The following is a 21609-nucleotide window of genomic DNA, read 5'->3' on the forward strand; positions in this document are numbered from 1 at the left end:
GGTGGAGCTGGAGGTGGCAGAGTTGAAGATGCTAAAATTTTCATTGTGAGTGATGAAGAAGGACAGGATTAGGAACGAGTATATTAGAGGGACAGCTCAGGTTGGACGGTTTGGAGACAAAGCAAGAGAGGCAAGATTGAGATGGTTTGGACATGTGTGGAGGAGAGATGCTGGGTATATTGGGAGAAGGATGCTAAATATGGAGCTGCCAGCCAAGAGGAAAAGAGGAAGGCCAAAGAGGAGATTTATGGATGTGGTGAGAGAGGACATGCAGGTGGCTGGTGTGACAGAGGAAGATGCAGAGAACAGGAAGAAATGGAAACAGATGATCTGCTGTGGCGACCTCTAATGGGAGCAGCCGAAAGTAGTAGTAGTATTAGTAGTAGTAGTAGTAGTAGAAGATTGTAAGTGCTCAGCATGAAATCATAACTTTAAAGAATCCCGAGGGCTTTAAATTTAAGTTTTGAATTTAATTCTTTATTTATGTAGGTAGGTTAAGAATATTTTTTTACATAAATAATTATGTACGCCCTTGCCATCGCTAATCAATCTACCTTTTCTCTTTATTACAATAAAAAGGTTTGTTCCAAACCTCTGCCATTTGTAAAAAAAAATATTTACACTTAAAAAACGATTAGTAGCACACAAATTGAAAACACTCCATGGTACTCTTTAAAAGGATAGGTCATGCTATTTGTTGGTTTTAAAAACATAATCACTTTAACAGACTTGTATACTCCATTTTGTAGAGAAATGAAATAGAAACACTGGGTAAATGACTTTCTCCAATTTTTCATAAATAAGTATAATCATTTTTGCTTACTACCCCCTCATGTTGACTCATTCATATTTCCTGTGAATGGCAGCAGTGGGGAGGGTCTTCATCCTTAGAAGTTCTGGGATTGGCAGAGCGCTTCCCTGATAGAAGTCCAACCCTGTGAGCCATTCCACATCTCGGACACGTGACTGGTGGAACCACATGTGGTCTTCCACCCAATTGGCTTCAGTCTCTTCGCTCTGTCGGGGTGGAAAAACAAAACGGCAAAATTAGCTGCCGCTAACTCTGCAACCAGTTATGTCAGAGCAGTGGTTGGCATTACTTTCTACACCAAACCAACGGGAGACGGGTAGAATCTGGCATTAGCAAGCTAACAATTTAGAATGCCAGTCAATGGCAATATGCTCAGCTCCGAATGTATGATGGGAACAGCATCTGCACTTTGCATACTGTGATTGTTAAACACGATTTTTAGAAAATAAACGAAATAGGAAGCTCCTTGCGTATAGGAAAAGTGTGTTGTTTCCGCCAAGAGCTCCGGTTTCCTCCCACAGTCCAAAGTCAGGTGAATCGGAAATACAACATTGCCCCTAGGTGTGAATGTGTGCATGAATGTGTCTGTCTGTGTCGGCCCTGCGAATGACTGGTGACCTGTCCCGGGTGTCCCCCCCTCCCCTTCTGCCAAGTGAGCGCTGGGATAGGCTCTGGCACCCCGTGACCCTAATTAGGATAAGCTGCTTGGAAAATGAATGGATGAATGATATCCACCCATCCATTATCCGAACCGCTTATCTTGCTCTCAGGGTCGTGGGGATGCTGGAGCCTATCCCAGCAATCATTGGGCGGCAGGCGGTGAGACACCCTGGACAGGCCACCAGGCCATCACACAGGGCAGACACAGAAAGACACATTCATACCTAGGGGCAATTTATTATGGCCGATTCACCTGACTTTGGACTGTGTGAGGAAACCCGAGTACCCGGAGGAAACCCACGCAGACACAGGGAGAACATGCAAACTCCACACATAGGACGACCCGGGACGACCCCCAAGGTTGGAGTACCCTGGGGCTCGAACCCAGAACCTTCTTGCTGTGAGGCAACCGCACTAACCACTGCGCCACCGTGCCGCTGGATAAATGATATGTGCAAACATAAAGAAAACCACAAAGATGCTAGGAAGACAGATGGCTATATAGGGAACATACAGATGCTACTTGTTTTATCCATAGTGTTCTTCTTTAGGAATCATGAGATCTTCCTCCTGATGAAGACTGGTCTGGCCTCTAATTGCCAGACTCAACTGATTGTCAACGGACTCTTTCCAGACAGATGATAACAAACTGAGCTGAATTTGTGATATTTAGGCTGGCTTCGTGAAGCTAATACGTTTAGCAGATGAGTTGGAATATGGACAGATGTGGGATTTTACATACGGAGATCTATCTACACGACACTTTGCTTCAGAGGTCAACCCCCCCCCCCTTCTTACTTTGCAGCTCTCTGAATTGTCGGCTCGGTGAGGCAGCAGGAAGGAGACGGTCTGCAGCTCACCAACACATTCGCTTGCCGGCTGGGAGGAATCTCTGCAGCTAGTCAGCACTGCATAGTAATGAGTCGGGATGGGAATCTTGGTACCCGGGACAAACCTGAAGCCACACACACAAGTGATTTGTCTGTGCACACACACACACACACACACACACACACACACACACACACACACACACACACACAACCTCCGACCTGCATCCCTCTTACAATACGCCCTCTAATGACCTTTAACCCTCATATTCTTTTCTCTTATTAGCAATGGATGGACTGGTCACTGGCCACATTGACCCAGGCCACCTTTGGATTTATAGCAACACAATTGTAAAATTCATTCAGAAATAACCAATTTATCTTTTCTTATGTTATGCTACTGAGGTTTTGGCTGTTTCTCTTCCGTATTAGGGTTTTAGTATAGATCTGATCCTGACCTGATCTGATCCTGTTTACTGTCCTGAAATATTCAAATATTGATTTTAGAATTTACACAATTAATTACAATGCATTGCGGCTGCTTGGCATTGACGTGTGATTATTCTTGTTTTGACAATATACTGTTGATATTTAATATCTGATACAGGCTATATACCTGCCTGTTACCCTGTTGATGTGATGTGATGCTGTTGTGATATTGTGACGCTGATGTGATGCTGATGTGATGTTGATATGATGTGATGCTGATGTGACGCTGATGTGATGCTGATGTGACGCTGATGTGATGCTGATGTGACGCTGATGTGATGCTGATGTGATGTTAATGTGATGTATATGTGATGCTGATGTGATGTTGATGTGATGCTGATGTGATGCTGATGTGATGTTGATGTGATGCTGATGTGATGCTGATGTGATGCTGATGTGACGCTGATGTGATGCTGATGTGACGCTGATGTGATGCTGATGTGACGCTGATGTGATGCTGATGTGATGTTAATGTGATGTATATGTGATGCTGATGTGATGTTGATGTGATGCTGATGTGATGCTGATGTGATGTTGATGTGATGCTGATGTGATGCTGATGTGATGTTGATGTGATGCTGTTGCTGCTTTTTGCCTTTGTCACTATCTATGCCTGAATTTCCCCTACGGGATCAATAAAGGTTATCTCATCTTAATCTGAATTATCAATACTATGATCAGTATTGATCGTTCAGAGTTGTTATTGCTTATGAGCCAAACAGACCTCGATTAATGACTATACTGTTGTTTTATGCATGTTTTATTCCCTTTACTGTACATGGCGTATACTTTACTTCTCACCATCTAGCCACTGAATTCCACTCATTTCAGCTGTAGATACCTGAAACTTCCATCCATTTTCCAAGCCGCTTATCCGAATTCGGGTCGCAGAATACCAGAGCCTATCCTATCTATGCTTGAGATAATCCATCACACTGAACATTTAGTCAGCTTTATGTTTAGGGAAAAGTTATGTGATGGTTGCAGGATAATGCAGCTGAAAGCGTGGGACGAATTGGGTTTGGGTTGGTGTCTGGGATAAAACATGCAAAAACACAAGTGGTCATTTAAAATTTTACTATTCATATGCATATATGCATTTTCGTACCGGGAAGCCAGACTTACTGCTTGATCTGATCCAATGTGTCATACTTCCCGTCAAAGTTGTAGTCAAACGCTGGGCCGGTCACAACAGAGATGGAGTTGTAAAGAGCTGCATATTTCTTCAGAAGGGTGTTGTGCAAGAAATTCCAGATCTCTGGAAGACGAAAGGAGAGGTGGGAGACGAGGAGGAGCGCCAGGGGGAGGACAGACGTAAAAGTGGAGAGAGGAGGGGGCAGACATGTTACTCACACCATCACATCATCCAGCAGAAGAGATGGAGAAGTCAGCAGGGAGCTTACTCTGAAACTGAGGGTACATCGGTACCACGTTACTCATCAGCAAGGCGTCAAACTGCTCCTCAGCAGTTGTGTTCAGATCTGGAGACAACACACACACACACACACACACGTAACAGATTATTAGATGTGGTAACCTCATGGAACAATCAATAGGAGCACGGCCGTCATGAGTTTATTCACTGTTCAGGTCAAAATGACCGGCTCTATATAACTTTTGTATAACAGGTACTAGTTCTGACCAAGCAATCTGATTGGTCAACTAGACATTTAGAACATGATCAAATCAGCATGACAGCACACCTACCGTGCTCAAATCAAAAGTACCTCATCACTATAAATATTACTCCGCCATCGCCGCTACTAGCTTAAAAATGCTTGTGAAGTTCGCGGACGTAGTAGCTAAATCTGTCCATGGAAAAAAAAAATGTTCAGCAGACATCTTAGTGACAACACAATTGAGCTAGCAAGCCAGTTTTTTGTTTATATGTGTGACATTTACTCAGGTTGGGAAATCCCAAAATCTTTAGAAAGCATGAGCTGACGCTGGCTGGCTGACTCAACAGGGACTAGACATTGTTTCTAGGGTGTTACTAAGGGCCGGCCTACTTGCTGGAGTAACAAACTAGCTTTCATTACATAGGAGTATACTGATATGACTGATGGTTTTCCAGGTATTAGTCATACCCCATGTATTTTCCAGGGAGATGGAGAGCAAAACGTTTTATTGTGAGAGGGAATTACATTTTGATATCGTATTATTTTGTTGGTAACCATTGTATAATTGCGATATTACACTCAAGGGTGTTACATCCGCCCCTGTGCCCCCTGGATAAACCTGCTTCATCCCACTCTCCCTAATTGTCTCTCTTATCTATTGCCACTCCCCCTACCCTGGTTTCTCCCCCTGTTGCCTGTGTGTGTGCTCAGGACTGGAGACAGGCGTGCTGCAAGCAGAGCAGAGGTCCGCCACCTGCATCTTATCAACGGTGACCAGCTCAACTCCTTACCAACACAGCCTTGCCACATACACCATGCCAGACTGTAGTGCCTGCTCATCCTGCCTGCTCCGCCTAGCCCCTGTCTCCCCAGACAGCAAAACGAAACTGGGCCAGATCCGGGCCAAATGTATCACAGCAACTGGCGAAGATCCGCGAAACGGATCCGCCCCAGTGTCTTTTTCCACAACAGGCCAATACTTTAGGAGGCCAGAGGCACAGGGCAGTCTAGGAGCGGATGTGACTGATCTGCCGGAATCGGCGCAGTCTGGACCCACCCTGCCCCCCTCGTGCATCATGGCTGCGGTGTTGTGGGACCTCGAGTGCTGCATCTGCCGAGCCCAAGAGACCCAGCCAGACACGGGCAATGGACCCATCAACACCCTCTGACTTCCTCCAGTGGGGCCACTCAAGTAAACTGTCCTGCCATTTGGGAGTGAACCGGACCCTCTCCTTCCTCCGTCAGCATTTCTGGTGGGCCACCATGGAGAAGGACACACGGGACTTTATCGCAGTCTGCTTGGTCTGTACCCAATGTAAGTCCTCCACCAAATCCCCCTCTGGTCTATTCCGTCCCCTACCTGTACCCAGCCATACATGGTTGCACATAGCCCTGTACTTTGTCACCGGCCTCCCCCCAATCCCAGGATCATACTGTCATCCTCAGCATACTAGAACAATTTTCTAAATCCGCCCATTTCATTCCCCTGCCCAAACTCTTGTCCTCCAGGGACACCTTCTTGACTTCCTTGTCACCGACACCTTCTGTCTGCATGGGATCCCGGTATATTGTATCCGACAGAGGACCCCAGTTTATATCCCAGGTTTGGAGATCATTCTGCTCAGCCCTGGGTGTTACAGTCAGTCTGTCCTCCGGTTATCACCCCCAGAGCAACAGTCAGGGGGAAGTAGCACATCCCCCTGCTGGTGAAACTCCTCACTGTCAGGTGAAAAGAAGCAGCTGGTGACTCCACATGTATCGGAGAAGGCATGTGGTAGTCTACAGCCCTCCCCGGATGGGCAGAGGGGTGGAGCAGCAACCAGGACAGCTCGGAAGAGTGGGGTAATTGGTGCGTGCGTGTGTGTGTGTGTGTGTACTGGGCTAAAAAACTAGCTAAGCGTACTTGGCGGGTAGAGAAAGGCGAGTGTGAGGTTGTGGGTGGTGGGAGGGTAGTGGTCACATCGGGGGCTGAGAGTCGGGGGGACTCTGACATCAGCTCTCAGACAGTCTGCAGTCACCGCCGGCAGCGGATCCAGATCTGTCTGTTAGGATGAGACACATGAAACAGGCTGTCAGAACCAGAACCAGAACCACTTCTAGTCAATTTACTTGTTTATTCATGTTCAACAGAACATGTGTAGTACTGTATGACAGTAAGCGTACGGTCACATGTGTGAAATTAACACTGGCGAACAGTCACCTCCTGTTAACTTCCATTCTATGTGAGCGAGGGGGCAAATAAAACTTCCACTTCCAGTGGCAAAGCAAACGGACATCTTTGGTTCACGTGGAGTTTCACTTCGGTGAACTTTTAGCTGTGTATGTTTGCCAATACAATGATAAAGTGTTGATGTGCTTCCCACATGGAATGTGACATTAAAAGGTAAAAGTACAACACAGTAGGAGACTAGTGCACGTTACAACAGTGTGTCCTTTGCTGTCTTTTTTTGTGTGGTTTTACCGGCTTGTCGATGGTGAAGGAGCTCCAGAGGGGCATGTGGGACCCCTGGCTGTAGGCGCTGATGAAGCCCTGGTGATGGAGGACACAGTAGCGCTCATCAGGCTGCAGTACTATTGGGCGGCCAAAAGGGGTATGTTTCTTCTCAACGGCAGCCACTGAAAGGCCCAGAAGAAGAAATTGTATTACTCAGAAAGAACTGATGACATCTCTGCTGGTTCTAGCCGGTGTCCTAAAGACCCTTGCAGTCACATTTTATAACATGCTCTGTCTAATATAATAAATGTGTTTTTTCTGCAGAATAAGTTCAATCATCTTGTTAAAATCCTTAGAATCACATCTACTTCTTGTCCCTCATTAAAAACTCCAGAATCTATGAATATGCAAATTATCTATACCCTCAATTCAAATCTACCCCACCCCCGGCTGCTCAGCAAGTGGCAGTATAGGACAGAACCCTGCACGGGCCAAAAACTCCAGCCCGACAAAGTCTGCAACTTTTCAGCCCGAACCCGACACCAATATAACTCTAAGCTCCCTCTGACACACACACACACACACACACACACACACACACACACACACACACACACACACACACACACACGACATGGTCAACTGTCACATGTAATGCACATGTACATGCATATGTATAATATGTATAATATAATCAATAACAACATTTCATACAGTGGCTTATGTGTGCTCTACACATATATGAGCCTGGGCCCGACCCAAATCGACTCAGCATGTCAGGACCCATCGGGACCTGACAGGCTTGCAGACCCCTAATATAGGAGTAATTCAGCTATACATGTACGAGAATCGGTGTTACACCATCTTCTGCCTACCCGCTGGGAATTGCATCCACCTCGCGGGAGCTTCACCTCTGCCGAAAAACACTTCCACACTGTAACTTTATTTCTGGAGCTCTACGAATCAAATGGGAATTTCATACATTTGAAAATGACCTAAGCTGAAATAGTAGGGGGTGCATTACTAGGGAGCCAAATCAGTTCTGCTGAATAATGCACTGCACCCCTTAACACTCATCTCTTCCTGTCGTCTGCATCTTCCTCTGTCACGCCAGCCACCTGCATGTCTTCTCTCACCACATCCATAAACCTCCTCTTTGGCTTTCCTCTTTTCCTCTTCCCTGGCAGCTCCATATTCAGCATCCTTTTCCCAATTTACCCAGCATCTCTCCTCCACACATGTCCAAAACCATCTCAATCTTGCCTCTCTTGCTTTGTCTCCACACCATCCAACCTGAGCCAACATTCAAAGTTCTGACTCTCACCTCCACACTCTACTCTTCCTCCTCTCCCGCTATCTCTGGACATGCCTTCCCCCTCTCCTCCTTCACCCAACAGTAGCAGTTTCCACCGGCACCCTGCTGGTCAACAGTACCGGTGGTGGTCATTCGTAACCTGGGCCTCGACCGATCCAGTATGGAAATCTGATTTATGACCCACATATTTGATTTGGCAAAGGTTTTATGCTGGATGCCCTTCCTGACGCAGTCCTCCCCATTTATCCGGGTTTGGGACCGGCACTAAGAATACACTGGCTAGTGACTGGGTCATTTCAGTATAACAACACTTTATCATTTAGTATAACTAAATGAAGGCTCACTGTTTCTCCTTTTTTAAAGTTGCAGCCGAAAACAAAACATGTCTCTGCCATCGCTTTGAAGGTGGTGAAAATTACGATAAGTAGCTACACCGCTTCTCCTCTGGCTTGTGTCGCCGAAGCGGGTGCACATAATGATATGTAAAGCATCACCCCGTCCACTAAGAGGACTGGTTCCTTAGGTTGTGCCGTATGAAACCCTGACTATCTGCATCAGGTGTTTTGAGGCTGTCCCTGGTACACTGCAGTCTCACAGCAGACCTGCTCAGCCATGGCGGTGACTGCTGATTCTGCTCCTGATGTCTTGTAACATCATCCTAACACCACATGGACATGTTAACAAGGTTAAACACTTGATTTACACCGCAGGAGGTCTTTAAGAAGCTTCATGGTGTGTTTAAAAATCAGTTTTCCAGGAAAGGAAGAAAGTAGCTGAATCAAGCATGCCTGAGGACCATGTATTTGAAATGACAAACGTCAGCATATAAAGTAAATTAAACATCACAGGTCCTTACCTTCAATCGCTGTAAGATTCAGACGGCTGTTTATGGCATTGCCACTCTGAGGACACACAAACAGAAAACGCTCTTTACATGCTACCACAGTACATCTCATCTTGACAATGTACAGTATGTTAACTGTTAGGAATATAGTATATGTGTTTTGCTCTAAATGTGTGTGTGTGTGTGTTAAAATTAGTCACCCACCATACAGCATATTAGGAGACAACTACTTGGCACAAGGACTTTGAACTCGCCAAATAAATAAATAAATAGTGTTGAACAGTAGGAGTGATAGCCTATGTGCATGTTTATATATTTTCAAATACAGCACAGGGTTGCTCCAGCCATTTGTAAATCTGTCACTTGGTTTGTGTGTTATAGTGTCTTTACTAAGATCTTAGTATCAACTCCAAAAGTTGTCAGAATCAGAATCATGTTTACTGGGCATGTAGCTTTACACATACATAGAATGTGACTCTGGTTTCGTGGCTCTCTCAGTGTACTTAACATTGAATAACAACAATACAACACAACAATCTTCACATATATACACAAGGATTGACTTATACAGGAGAAATAAGAGGTGATAAAGTGCAATGGTGCAGTGATCATATATATATGTATATACATAAAAAACTCTCTCTCGCCCTTTTTCGGGTGGTGTGTCTTCTCAAGCTTGTATGTATTTCTTATCTTAAGCGTGTTGGTGTATCTTTAAAAGCACTATACTAATAAAATGTATTATAATTATTATTATTAATTTGGTGTTGATGGCAGTCAGGGTTATGGGCAGCAGCTGATGAGCACCACATTAGTGTCATTGGTCTAAAGACTACCATACCTACTGCTGCTGTTTGTAAAGACACACAAAGTTTCTATAAATATTTATCAAAGTATTCTGAAATACTTTCATGTAAAAGAAATACTGTAAAGATAATGTAAATTTAACTATAGTATCTCACTGGTCATTGGGTCTCTTTTCTCTGTTTGGGTAACATTTCATCCACATCAGTGTCCGTCTATTGACTGCTGATTTTAGTATTTTGCATGTTAGGATTAGTTTCATGATCATACGTACATATACATTACACTGTATTTGGAAACAATAGAATTCAACTGAAAAAAATGCAGAGTTAAAAAATAAAATGTGGTTCAGTAGTCATCATGTTGAACAAGGAAATTGATCTTCACTAATCTGGTCTATTGTTGTATTGCGTGTTTGCTGCGTGTCGACAGGTTAGCAATGGCCTACCAGGGCAGGACAGGAGCATCCCAGCTGGTCTGTGGGCCGCAGCGACAGCAGAGGACATTGGTCCGGGTGGCTCTGCTCAGCTGGGTGGACCGGGCGGTAGAAAGGTTTCCTCAGAACATGGTTCATGCTGCCATGAGTGCCGTTATTCTCTGCCGGAGAGATCTCCAGCACATCTGGAAGGGAGAGACATTTAAAATTAGAATTTAAATTGAATAAATAAAAACGCTCTATAACATCTGTATCAGAAGCTGATACAGAAAGTGATTGGTTGTCTGAAATGGTTTAATTATGTTGACAACCAGGGGGAGAGTTTATCAAGGGGCTTTACAGTCACATTTTCACTACAACTGCAGTTGTGATATTTTATGTAGCGTTACATTAACAAACCTTTTAAAAACTACAGTGAGATTGGAAGAGATGATTTACACTGAACTGGGCCTTCAAGAATTAACAAAAAACATGAATCCAGGACAGTGTTGTCATGAACCCTTTACATATATCTGAAATAGTTGAATTTTAACATGATTTAATAACACTGAATTGAAGTGACAGATTTGGACCTAAAATGCATGATAGGTGTACTTCTGACAGGGATCCATGGCAAACGCAACAGACAAGAAAAATTGTTTTGGTCTCAGGTTGGAAGGAACCACTTTGGTCTCAGGTTGGAAAGAACCATAGACAATGCCGGTTCTACAGATGTTCAAATAATGTTATATAACGTGCGTATAATAAACAATCGAACGATGTAACCTGGATGAGTAATGTCTAGCTCTAGCTGTTAGATACTAGTATGTATTGTTATATGCTATTGTGTTCTTGTGATTATTTTTGTTGCAAAAGGTTGTAAAAGACAGGACTACTGGATTGGCATTTACATTAATGCTACTTATTTTGTTTTAAAAGAAGGGGTAGTGAATCTACGTCATTTCTTCCTGCTTCTTTTCAGTCAGGTAATGTGTATCATTATGACTGGTGAATAAGCATTTGGATGGAAAACTGCTGTTTAAAAGTGTGCACTGAAATAAGGGGAATAAACATCTACTCACCACACATGAGGTTGTAGAGCTCAGTGTTGGAGAAAGGCTCGGTTTCTGTTTGCTTCAGAAACTTTGGACCGTAGCTGACAAACATGGCCTGAAGATAAAAATAAATTATTTAAAATCAGGTGGAAGATCCTGTTCTTCCATTATACTTCAGTCTCAAACTTGTTAAGTTTTAGAGATGAGTAGTAGGGTGAACTGGAAAAAAAAATCAAAACCAGTAAAAGAAAGTCAAAAAGAGGAAAGGCCCACAGAAGAAACCGGGGATATCAAATCATTTATTATTCAATGATTTTCCTGATACGACTGTGGGATCCGTTACCCTGGGATACCAGTGCACCCTTCACTCATTCTTCACACCCTGTTACAAATCACTATGTATTATTATCATCTGGTACAACTTCAACTATTAAGAGTTAATTTGGTACACCTGTTTTCACCTTTATTTAAACCCCTCACTCTCTTAGCTCGGTTACTATGCCTTTCATGGCTATGCTTACTATGCCCTTAGAAGTTCCGGTTTACTTGCTAGTTTTTCCGTTGTGGTTTGAGTTATTTTTGTTTATACCTTTCAAAGTGTAGATATCCCTAGTTGTTTTGCATACCACTCTTTTGTTTGTTCCTGCTTTTGTTCTATAAGTCAAAAAATGACTGCAGAGCCTGTCAACCCTCTCCAGCCAAGACCAGGACCTGCAGGCCATCAGACATTCGCTGCGAGAGATGTCAGTCACTTTCTAGCAGCTGGCAAGTTCCCAGCAACAGACAGCTGAAGCCTCCACCAGGACACACACTCCGGTGGACACTGAGCCTAACCCTCAACCCCAGTGCGAGCCTTGCATTTCTTCTCCAGAACACTACAATGGCGGACCTGAGGGGTGCAGAGAGTTCCTGTCCCTGTGCTCCCTCATCTTCAGGCTCCTCTCCCTTTGTTCAGATGAGGTGAGAGCCGCCTACCTAACCATGCACCTCACAGACCAGGTTCTCACATCGGCTACCTTTTGAATGGAACTGTCAGATGCTGGCCTGTGACAGTACACAAGACCAGGTCAAACTATGAGGCGAGGGCTTGCCTATCCTCCACCGGCAGGATGACCTCACAGTATTGAATATGCCATCCAATTCCATACCCTGGTAAGTTTTACCAGATGGGAGGAAACTCCTCTATGCGCCCATTTTGTCCAGAGCCTGTCAAAGTCCATGAAGGACAAGCTCGCTGCCAGATACCTCCCCGACAACCTCGATGCCCTTATTAACGTGTCGATATGGACAACCGTATCCAGGAGTGAGCGTAGGACCAGAGACGGTTTCAGCCACTGCCCGGTCCATCCAGATACCTGCATCGTCAAAGCAGCCCTGAAGGTCCATCAGTGGGAACCTTGCCCATCAGTGAGGTGTTCCCCTTTTGACATTACAGTCCTCCATCTCCGTCACTGCACTGGATGGTAGACCTCTCGGGTTGGGCCATATTATACAGTGCACCATCCTCATTCTGCTCCAGGTAGGACAGAACCACACAGAAATTATACAACTTTATTTAGTTGACTCTCCAGATGCCCCCCTTGTTCTTGGTCATCCTTGGCTTTTAACCATAACCCCCTAATTGATGGCGTTATGGCAAAATACTTCCCTCATCACAGCATCCAGACCTCAGCCCCAGAACACCTCTACAGGAGCTAAATCTGACCTTCACCTGGTTCCTCCTGTTAACTGGGATATCAGGGAGTAACAGTGGGCCAGTAAGTTGCCTCCTCAAAGATTCTGTGATTGTGCCATTGACCTCCTCCCGGGCACCACCCCTCTACGGGGAAGACTCTTTTCCCTCTCATGGCCTGAATCCCTGGTCATGACCACGTATATCATCTTCAACACCCACCACGGACACTACGAGTACCTGGTCATGTCCTTTGGGCTCACTAATGCACCTGCTCTTTTCCAGACCTTTGTTTACAGTGTCCTGAAGGATATGTTGAACATTTTTGTTTTTGTCTACCTGGATGATATATTTTTTCCCCCCAAGAATCTCCCCGAGCATTAACAACATGTCTGCAAAGGTTCTCCAGCACCTCCAGCACCACCTATTTTTGAAGGCAGAAAAGTGCCAATTCCATGTGGATACCATCTCCTTCCAGGGGGTTTATCATATCCAAGGTGGATTTGAGGATGGGTCCAGCGAAAGTATGGGCAGTGCTGGACTGGCCTTGACCTACCTTGGCAAAACAGATGGAACGGTTTTTAGAGTTCACCAATTTTTATTGGTGCTTTATTAGGCACTTCAGTGCTCGAGCTGATCCCCTGACCGCTCTCACCCAAAAGGGGACGACTCCATTCTCCTGGCCACCAGAGGAACGGAGTGCCTTCAACAAATTAAAACACGGTCTCTCCTCCACACCAGTCCTGATTCATCCAGATACCCTCCCTACCCTTTGTGGTCAAGATGGATGCCTCTGACTGGGCCGTCAGGCAGTGCTGTCCCAATGTACTTCCTCCAACCAAAAGACACACCCCTGCACCCCTGTGCATTCTCTTCCCAATGCCTAGCCCCGGCCAAACAGAACTATGATGTGGGGAACAGGGAACTGCTGGCTATTAAATTGGCTCTTAATGAATGGAGGCACTGGCTGGAGGGAGCCCTCCACCCCTTCATTGGATCACAAAAATCTGGCCCACATGAACACAGCCAAGCACCTCATCTCTTGCCAGGCCAGATGGGGTTTCTTCTTCTCCTGCTTTAATTTCACCATATCCTACCATTTTGGAGCCAAGACTCTTAAAGCAGTAACACTCTCCCAGCAGTTCGACCCCACGTGGTACGAGCACCCGAACTCATCATCCCCAGTCCTCTCACCGTGGCTCCAGTGACATTGGGCATCAAAGAGGCAGTAAGAGGGGCTCTGTCGTGAGCCTGATGCTGGAGATGGACCCCCCAATCGCCTCTACATCCCAAAGACATGCCTCCTCAGCTTCTCCAAGTGACCCATGCCTTGGATTTCACAAGCCACCCTGGTGCCACCAGAACCCTTGAGTTTCTGAGGAGCAGATTATGGTGGCCCACAGTGGAGACAAGACACATGGTCCTTCATCGTCACTTGCGTAGACTGCGCCCAGAGCACAACCCTTTGTCAATCTCCAGCTGGCCTACTTCACCCTCTGCCCATTCCCAAACGCCCCTGGTCCCACATCGCCCTACAATTTGTGTCGGGTTGTCCACAGTCAGACGATTTCACCACTATTCTGGTGGTTGTGGACCACTTTTCTAAAGGTGCCCAATTCATTCCCCTTCCCAAACTTCCGTCGGCTCAGGAGATGGCCTAATTAGTGGCCCAACATGTCTTCTGTCTCCATGGCCTGCCTAAGAACATCATGTCAGACAGGGGTCCTCAGTTTGCCTCCAAGTTTTGCAGGGATTTGCCTATCACCTTGGTGCCTCCGTCAGCCTGTCCTCTGGGTACCATTCCCAGCCAAACAGGAAGACAAGGATCAACCAGGATCTTGAGGGAATACTAAGGTGCTATGCCTCTTTCAATCCCGCATCATGGAGTCGTAACCTGGAGTGAGCTGAATACGCCAATAACAACCTCCTCTATGCTTCCACTGGACTGTGCCAGCATGGGTACCTGCCGCCCCTATTTCTTGAGAAGAAGAGTGAGGTGGAGGTGCCCTCCACACAGACTCATGTCAAGGGCTGTCAGTGCTCCTGAACCGTGGTGCTCAAGGCTCTCCAACAGGCCTCAGCAAGGGTGCAGGCACTGTCCAGTGCCTATGTTCTCCCCAACCAGCAGATGTGGCTGTCCCCACTCAACCTCCACCTCCAGGTGGAGTTCTGGAATCTGGCTCCCCCTTCATTGGACCTTTCATGGCCATATGCCGGATCAACCCGGTGACCAACCAGCTTCAACTGCCTTGCTCCATGTGGGCAGTTGTCCCCCCCCCCCACATTCCAAGTCTCTCTGCTGAAACCCATTGTTTCTAGTGCCCTAGCCTCCTCCTCTCAACCTCCACCTCTGCCTCATCAAGGGGGGTCTTGCCTACACAGTCCACCACCTCCACTCGTTATTGGGTGGGCGAAGGGCGCCAGTACCTGGTGGGCTGGGAGGGGTACGGTCCGGATGAGAGATTGTGGGTTTCCTGTTGCAACATCCCGGACCCGTCTCATATAGGAACTACCACAGTCTTCACCCCGATGCACCTGCTGGGTTGGGTGGAGCCCTCCATTGAAGGGGGGCTCTGTCACAACTGTGGGATACATTACCGTGGGATACCAGTAGATGTCATCCATCGATTCTTAACGCCCCACGACTAATGACTACGTATTATTGTCACCTCGTACACCTTCACCTTTTAGACTTAATTTGGCACACCTCCCTAGCTCAGTTTTCAGTTGCTTTGCCATGATTACTACACCTTTCATGACTACGCTTACTACGCCCTTTGAGATTAATAGTTGTCCTTGCCTTGTAAGTAGTTTTCTGTTGTGGTTTGAGTTAACATCTTTAAGACCTCCCCTTTTGTTTATACCTTTTCAAAGTTTAGAAATTTTTAATTTTTGGTATACCACCTTTTTGTTCTGTTTTTTTTCCGGTGATTTCCTTATGTGAATTATTGAGCATGCATAAAGACACCTTTTTGCTTGTTCCTGCTTTTGTTTCATAAGTCAAGTAGACTGAAGTATTGTTTCAACCTGGTTTCCGTCTGCTGTTTTCTGCACTGGGGTCTAATAACAGATCGAGATCCTAATATTTTACAGGTTTCGGTTAACCCTGATCAGTTGTTCATGTGCGTGTATGCTGTTCTTTGTCTCATGTTGGCAGTGTATTCATGACAACATGTCCAGCAAAAAAAGCTCCAAAACAAGCCAAAATATACCCACTGCCTGGAAAGCATACTTTCACATTACTCAATGCCTAAATGCTAAGGATGCTCTTTTCTTTGTGTGGCCTTTATAATAATAATAATTCTTCTTCTTCTTTCGGCTTGTTCCCTGTTTCTCCAAGGTCGCCAGAGCAGATTTTATAGTTTACATCCTGTGAGGACACAGCACCGATGGCGGTCGTTGTTTACTCGGGCCTGGACAGATCTGGTATGGTCTTGTCAATCCACATACTAATTTGGCAAAATTTTACAATGCCCTTCCTGACACAACCACTAAACCTATGGACAGGGGCACAGGTCAAGCCCTGGATGCCATCCCAGTATTCATGGACTTACACCCATGCCTGTTGCAAGCTTATCATAATAATAATAATTAATAATAATAATGGAATGGAGGTCAGAGAACCCGTATAACTAGTAATTTCTTTGAACTATAAATTAACAAGAGAGAAAGAGAGGAGGAGGGGTGCAATAGGTGTATATGACACCAATGAAAGAACATCTTTATGCCATAATAGAGACCTCTCCATTTCAGAATGAACAACATGGTTTCCATTAGTGGACTCTCTTTTCTGTTTTACTGTTTGATCGTTTGTGGGAATCAGTTTAATTCACAACTTTTCCCAGTTTTTGTAATATTTCTTTCCTGATCTTCCCCGTTGACCTGCCACTGATACTCCTCCTGTTTCTCCAGCTCTGCTTGTGTTCACAGCACTCCACTCCCCTCTCACACTCTCTCACACACACACACTCACACACATTAATTCCAAACAAGTTAATCTGATATATTTTGACTATTATTTTCCTCTGAGGCTTTCTTTCTTTGGTGGCAATTGTCCCAAAATCCAGTGACTGTGATAATTAATTTTTAACCAATGACTCCAATTTAAAGTAGCCTAATTGAGCAGGAAACCAACAGATCTGGTAACTCTGCATATCAGTGATTAAGTTAGATATTTTACACAAGATGAGGTTGTAGATTAACTGCTGTTGTTCAGTAAATAAAAAGAGAAGAGAAGAAAGGAGAGGAGCATATAGATAGGTAAAATAGAGAAACATCTCCTCACATGCATGCTTTCAACATCATTGTCGTAGCCGTGAGCTCCTCCAGAGCAAAACCGCAGCGATCCTGGATATCTGGGAAACAGAACTAATGCTAATTAAGATGAAAGGCAAATGATAAAATGATACTCGTTGTACTCACACCTCACCCTGGATTTGGATCTGTGACACGTCTGGCACTACACTGAGGCTAAACTGTTGAAGGAGCTGCAGTTCTCAATCTGGTCCCCAGGTACCACCGGTACAGCCGGCTTTCTATTCTGATAGGCCGTTAAAGGTTTAATTTCAATACTGCATGTCAACTTCAGACCTGCTAAACTGGGTTCACAAGTCTAGCAGATGACTAAATCCCTTAGCCGGAGAGCGAAATAGCGACTAGTAAAACAAAAGTAATTAAAAAGCTCTACTCCAGCATAAAACAGACTTTTGTTGTGTAGTTTAGACAGGTAAAGTTGTTAATATACAATTACGTTATGATAGATTGAACAGCTTGGTCTAAAAGTGGGCTACATTTAGCTGAATATATTCTGCACTAGATGAGTGCTAACATTAGCCAGCATGTTGAAATCAGGTCTAGTACGCAGTGGGTATTTTTATACACATTATGAATCACTTTGTGGTTTAATCTTCTTGAAAAGCGAGAAATTATTATGATTATTATTACTGTAGACTTTAAGATGACTGCCGTTGTACCTCTCAAACAGCCACTTTGGGGTGACCAACACGGTGACATCTTCGATGCGTCGGCTGCTGGCATAATGGAGGCGTTTTGGTAGGTTTGCCTTCAGGTATGGCTTGATCTTCTGGTCTGGTTTCCTACACTAGATTCAACAAGACATGAGGCGGCACGAGGTGACATGAGATGACATGAGGTGACATGAGGCGACATGAGATGAAATGACATGAGATATGAGGTGACATGAGGTGACACGAGATGACACGAGGCGACATGAGAGGACAGGAGAGGACATGAGGTGACATGAGGTAATATGAGATGACATGACATGAGATGACATGAGGCGACGTGAGAGGACATGAGGTGACATAACATGAGACTACATGAGGTGACATGAGGTGACATGAGATGACATGAGACTACATGAGGTGACATAAGATGACATGAGACGACATGAGACGCTTGACTTCAAAACCAAACAAGTTTTGGAGTAGAAGGAAGCAGAGGATCTCAGAAACAGAAGTTATTTTAATTCACTGCTCAATATTGAAAAGCAAAAATGAAGACATCCAATGAAACATGACAGACTATGATGTTATCATTTTTTAAATTAAGCCAATAGCTAGTTAATAACTTGAAAGACAAAGACTATCATACTGAGGCTGACTTATATGCAAGTTCATATTTTGTCGTAGTTAGCACATTTTTCACATGGTGGTAATGCTACATCACTCTCATTTTAAATTTAAACCCCTCTAATGGGACGAACTTAAAGGCGTAACCTGTACCTTTTGACCACATGAAAATGAGGTATATTACTACATATATTTGAAGAGTTTGAGGTGCAAATGTAAATTAATCATGTTGTGTCTTTCTCAGCTGATGGTAACAGAAAATGTGGGTCTGTTTGACTCCAATCTTTACAACCATTAGATGTGAACAAACCTCTTACAGCATCAGAAAACATTAGAAACTTATTTAGTTGTTGTTTACTGTTAGTCCTTGTATTAAGAGACCTGTCAATCAATCTGGGAGTGGTGGCAGTTTTTTGGCAGTGGGGCAACCCTTTGGTTGAATCACGGATTGCACCTTTACCATGTGAGGGTTTCTTTAGGTTGAGTTACTTACGGTCATGTTAGCTACGAGCCCAGCCGAGTCCACTGTCAAACAAGAAAAGAAGAGAAAAAAAAAACAAAACACGATCAGTTTTTCTTTTCGTGATGTGCCCGACAAACTTATGACAATATGAACGTCCAACATCTAGTCTGTCCCTGTGGGCTGCAGAGCTGCATCTGTCAAGTCAACACAACATCTTCCTCTACGCCAGCAGTAATTCCTACTCAGCATTTCCTAAATCTGCCCTCATTTCAGTTTACGTATTTGTCGTCTCGTGTTTCATCTGATGCAAGGGACGTGTCACGGCGGCTAGATAACATGGAGAAGAAGAGCCACAGATACATGAATGTGGAGGGATTCTTGTTTGTGGGCGTCAGGTCTTCACACACCGTTGTTTTTCTAGGTTAAATACTCAAAATAAGAGCCGACGTGTGGGAAAAGTATTTTTCGTCGTCAGCACACTTCACATGAAGCCGCAGGCCAGCTGACGGACAGTAAAGTCCACCTTCACTGTCTGAGCTGTTCAGTAAAAACCAGCATCCCCCATTAAATTTACAATTACAATGTCATTTAGCAGACGCTTTTATCAAAAGCGACATACATCTCAGAGTTAATACAACACAAGCAAGGATCTAGTCAGGAGGCGACAACGCAAGAAAGTGCCAAAAAAACTAGGTTCAAGTCCGATAGGACATATAGGTGTCAACAGCCAGTGCATAGGGTGCACAGAAGCGATTTTTTTTTAACACCATCAGGTGTGGAGGTGTTCGAGAAAGAGCTGGGTCTTTAGCTTCTTCTTAAAGATGAAGAGGGACCCTGGAGGAGAGCCTCACTAGACTTTCCTCCATTTTCCATGTTGTCATTATTTTGTTGATCGACAGACAGCACACGCCTATTATAACCAGCAACTCAGGCTGAAAGCTGAATTATCATCGTGATAATTGTCAAGATTAGTCGACAAATCATAATCATCACCAGATTAGCTACAGCCCTAGCAGTGACTCACAGACATCGTTCTTGTTCTTGGCTCTGATCCGTCCAAATGAACCCTCGTTCACCCAGTACTTCCTGACGTCACCCACCAGGTCCTGGAGAACCTCCATCCTGTCACAGTTGGTTTCCTCCATGCCTGGAATCGGGTCAGGTCATTACAATTAGCTTAAAGCTACAGTCCTGAATCTCCTGGTTTTACTGGACCAGTGTGTGTCTTATGTAGGTGTTACTGGACCAGTATGTGTCCTATGTAGGTGTTACTGGACCAGTGTGTGTCCTATGTAGGTGTTACAGGACCAGTGTGTGTCCTATGTAGGTAGTGGTGAGGTGAGTGTTGTCTGAGTAGGAGGGCTGTTGTGTCAGAAATGAACAATAAAACTTCGTTGAACCTGAGTTTTACTTATTGATGTTGTACTATCTGTTGGTAAGGATCTTCTATGATTAACCCCAAATTCATCTTCACCTTATCTATACACATTTAGTTGATACTTCAAAATAAAAGGAAGCGGATGTGCCAAATCATCGTCTTCGAGAAAGTCCGACCCTACAGTAGCTTAAAATGAGCAACTACAAACATGTTCATTTGGATATTAACAGAAAGCATTAAAAAATATGTATTTGCTCATAAACCTTCAGGGTTGTAACTATAATACTGCAGTGTTAAAGTACAGATGTCATCTCCCCATCATGACATAATGTTGCCTTCAAGAATGAAAATTCATGTGAGAAAACAAAATTTGCTGATGAAGTACATGAAAAGGACTTTTGACGACTTCCTTTCCTGTAATTCGTTACATTACAGCACTTTCACATGCAAGACTGTTATATATTGCTCGTTTCATCATCTCCTGGGTTTTCATGTTTTCATTTTATTTTATTTTGTGTTGTTTTATTTTCCAATGCTTGCCATCTGTATCTCCTTCTATGTTTCAGTGTTCACACTTTAAAGCTGTCATGAAGAGAAAGAGGTGCTGCATAACTAAACATACATGATAATCATAAGTTCACTGCCACAAACCAAACATATTGAGCTGTGGCCAGAAATAAATGTCTCTTTTCTGTTTAAAGCCTCTTTATATGACAGATTAAAGTTTTGAGGGTCAGTTGTCTGGCATTACATTACCGTGGTCTGCAACGATGAGGATGTTGAGGCAGCGATGAAGATTAATCTGCTTCAGGCCGTTCATCAACTGACGGATGGTCTGATCCACTCCCACGATGGCTTCAATCAGCTGTGAGAGAGAGAACATTAAACACACACACACACACACACACACACACACACACACACACACACACACACACACACACACCCATCATCAGCATCATCATTGGCAGTCACTCAGAGAGAGTATGATTGTCCTCTACATTGGGTTGTCTACTTGTGGGTTTTCAGATGGCTGTCGAGGCTGATCCGTGATCCACATACTTTGGTGCAGTGTGGACGGGAAAGTGGTGGTTGAGCCTTTTTCTCTCTCTCCTTGCGGTGCTGTCGCTTTTTCTCTGCAGCACAGTGGAGTTTCCTTTCATGACGTGCAGCTCCTTCCTGTGCGGATTTCTTCCGGGAGCACCTATCCAGTGCAATGCATTCCCAGT

At 44.5% G+C, this 21609-nt stretch overlaps 1 protein-coding gene across 1 annotated transcript in view; it reads right to left on the bottom strand.

Moving 5' to 3' along the window:
• Window positions 1–473: 473 nt before the first annotated feature.
• Window positions 474–21609, bottom strand: part of LOC130128297 (venom phosphodiesterase 1) — a 43108-nt gene continuing 21972 nt past the window's right edge. The window contains exons 12-25 of the mRNA XM_056297937.1: window positions 21137–21245; window positions 20027–20149; window positions 19033–19064; window positions 17922–18049; window positions 17234–17303; window positions 11304–11391; window positions 10255–10427; window positions 9015–9060; window positions 6871–7025; window positions 6313–6451; window positions 4194–4271; window positions 3916–4048; window positions 2270–2426; window positions 474–1017 (exon numbers count right to left, since the gene is read on the bottom strand). Of these exons, the coding sequence (XP_056153912.1) occupies window positions 841–1017; window positions 2270–2426; window positions 3916–4048; window positions 4194–4271; window positions 6313–6451; window positions 6871–7025; window positions 9015–9060; window positions 10255–10427; window positions 11304–11391; window positions 17234–17303; window positions 17922–18049; window positions 19033–19064; window positions 20027–20149; window positions 21137–21245 (1608 nt within the window). The 3' untranslated portion in view covers window positions 474–840. The remainder of the gene's footprint in view (window positions 1018–2269; window positions 2427–3915; window positions 4049–4193; window positions 4272–6312; window positions 6452–6870; window positions 7026–9014; window positions 9061–10254; window positions 10428–11303; window positions 11392–17233; window positions 17304–17921; window positions 18050–19032; window positions 19065–20026; window positions 20150–21136; window positions 21246–21609) is intronic.

This window comes from Lampris incognitus, chromosome 18 (assembly GCF_029633865.1).
Source record: "Lampris incognitus isolate fLamInc1 chromosome 18, fLamInc1.hap2, whole genome shotgun sequence".
NCBI classification, from domain to species: Eukaryota; Metazoa; Chordata; class Actinopteri; order Lampriformes; family Lampridae; genus Lampris; species Lampris incognitus.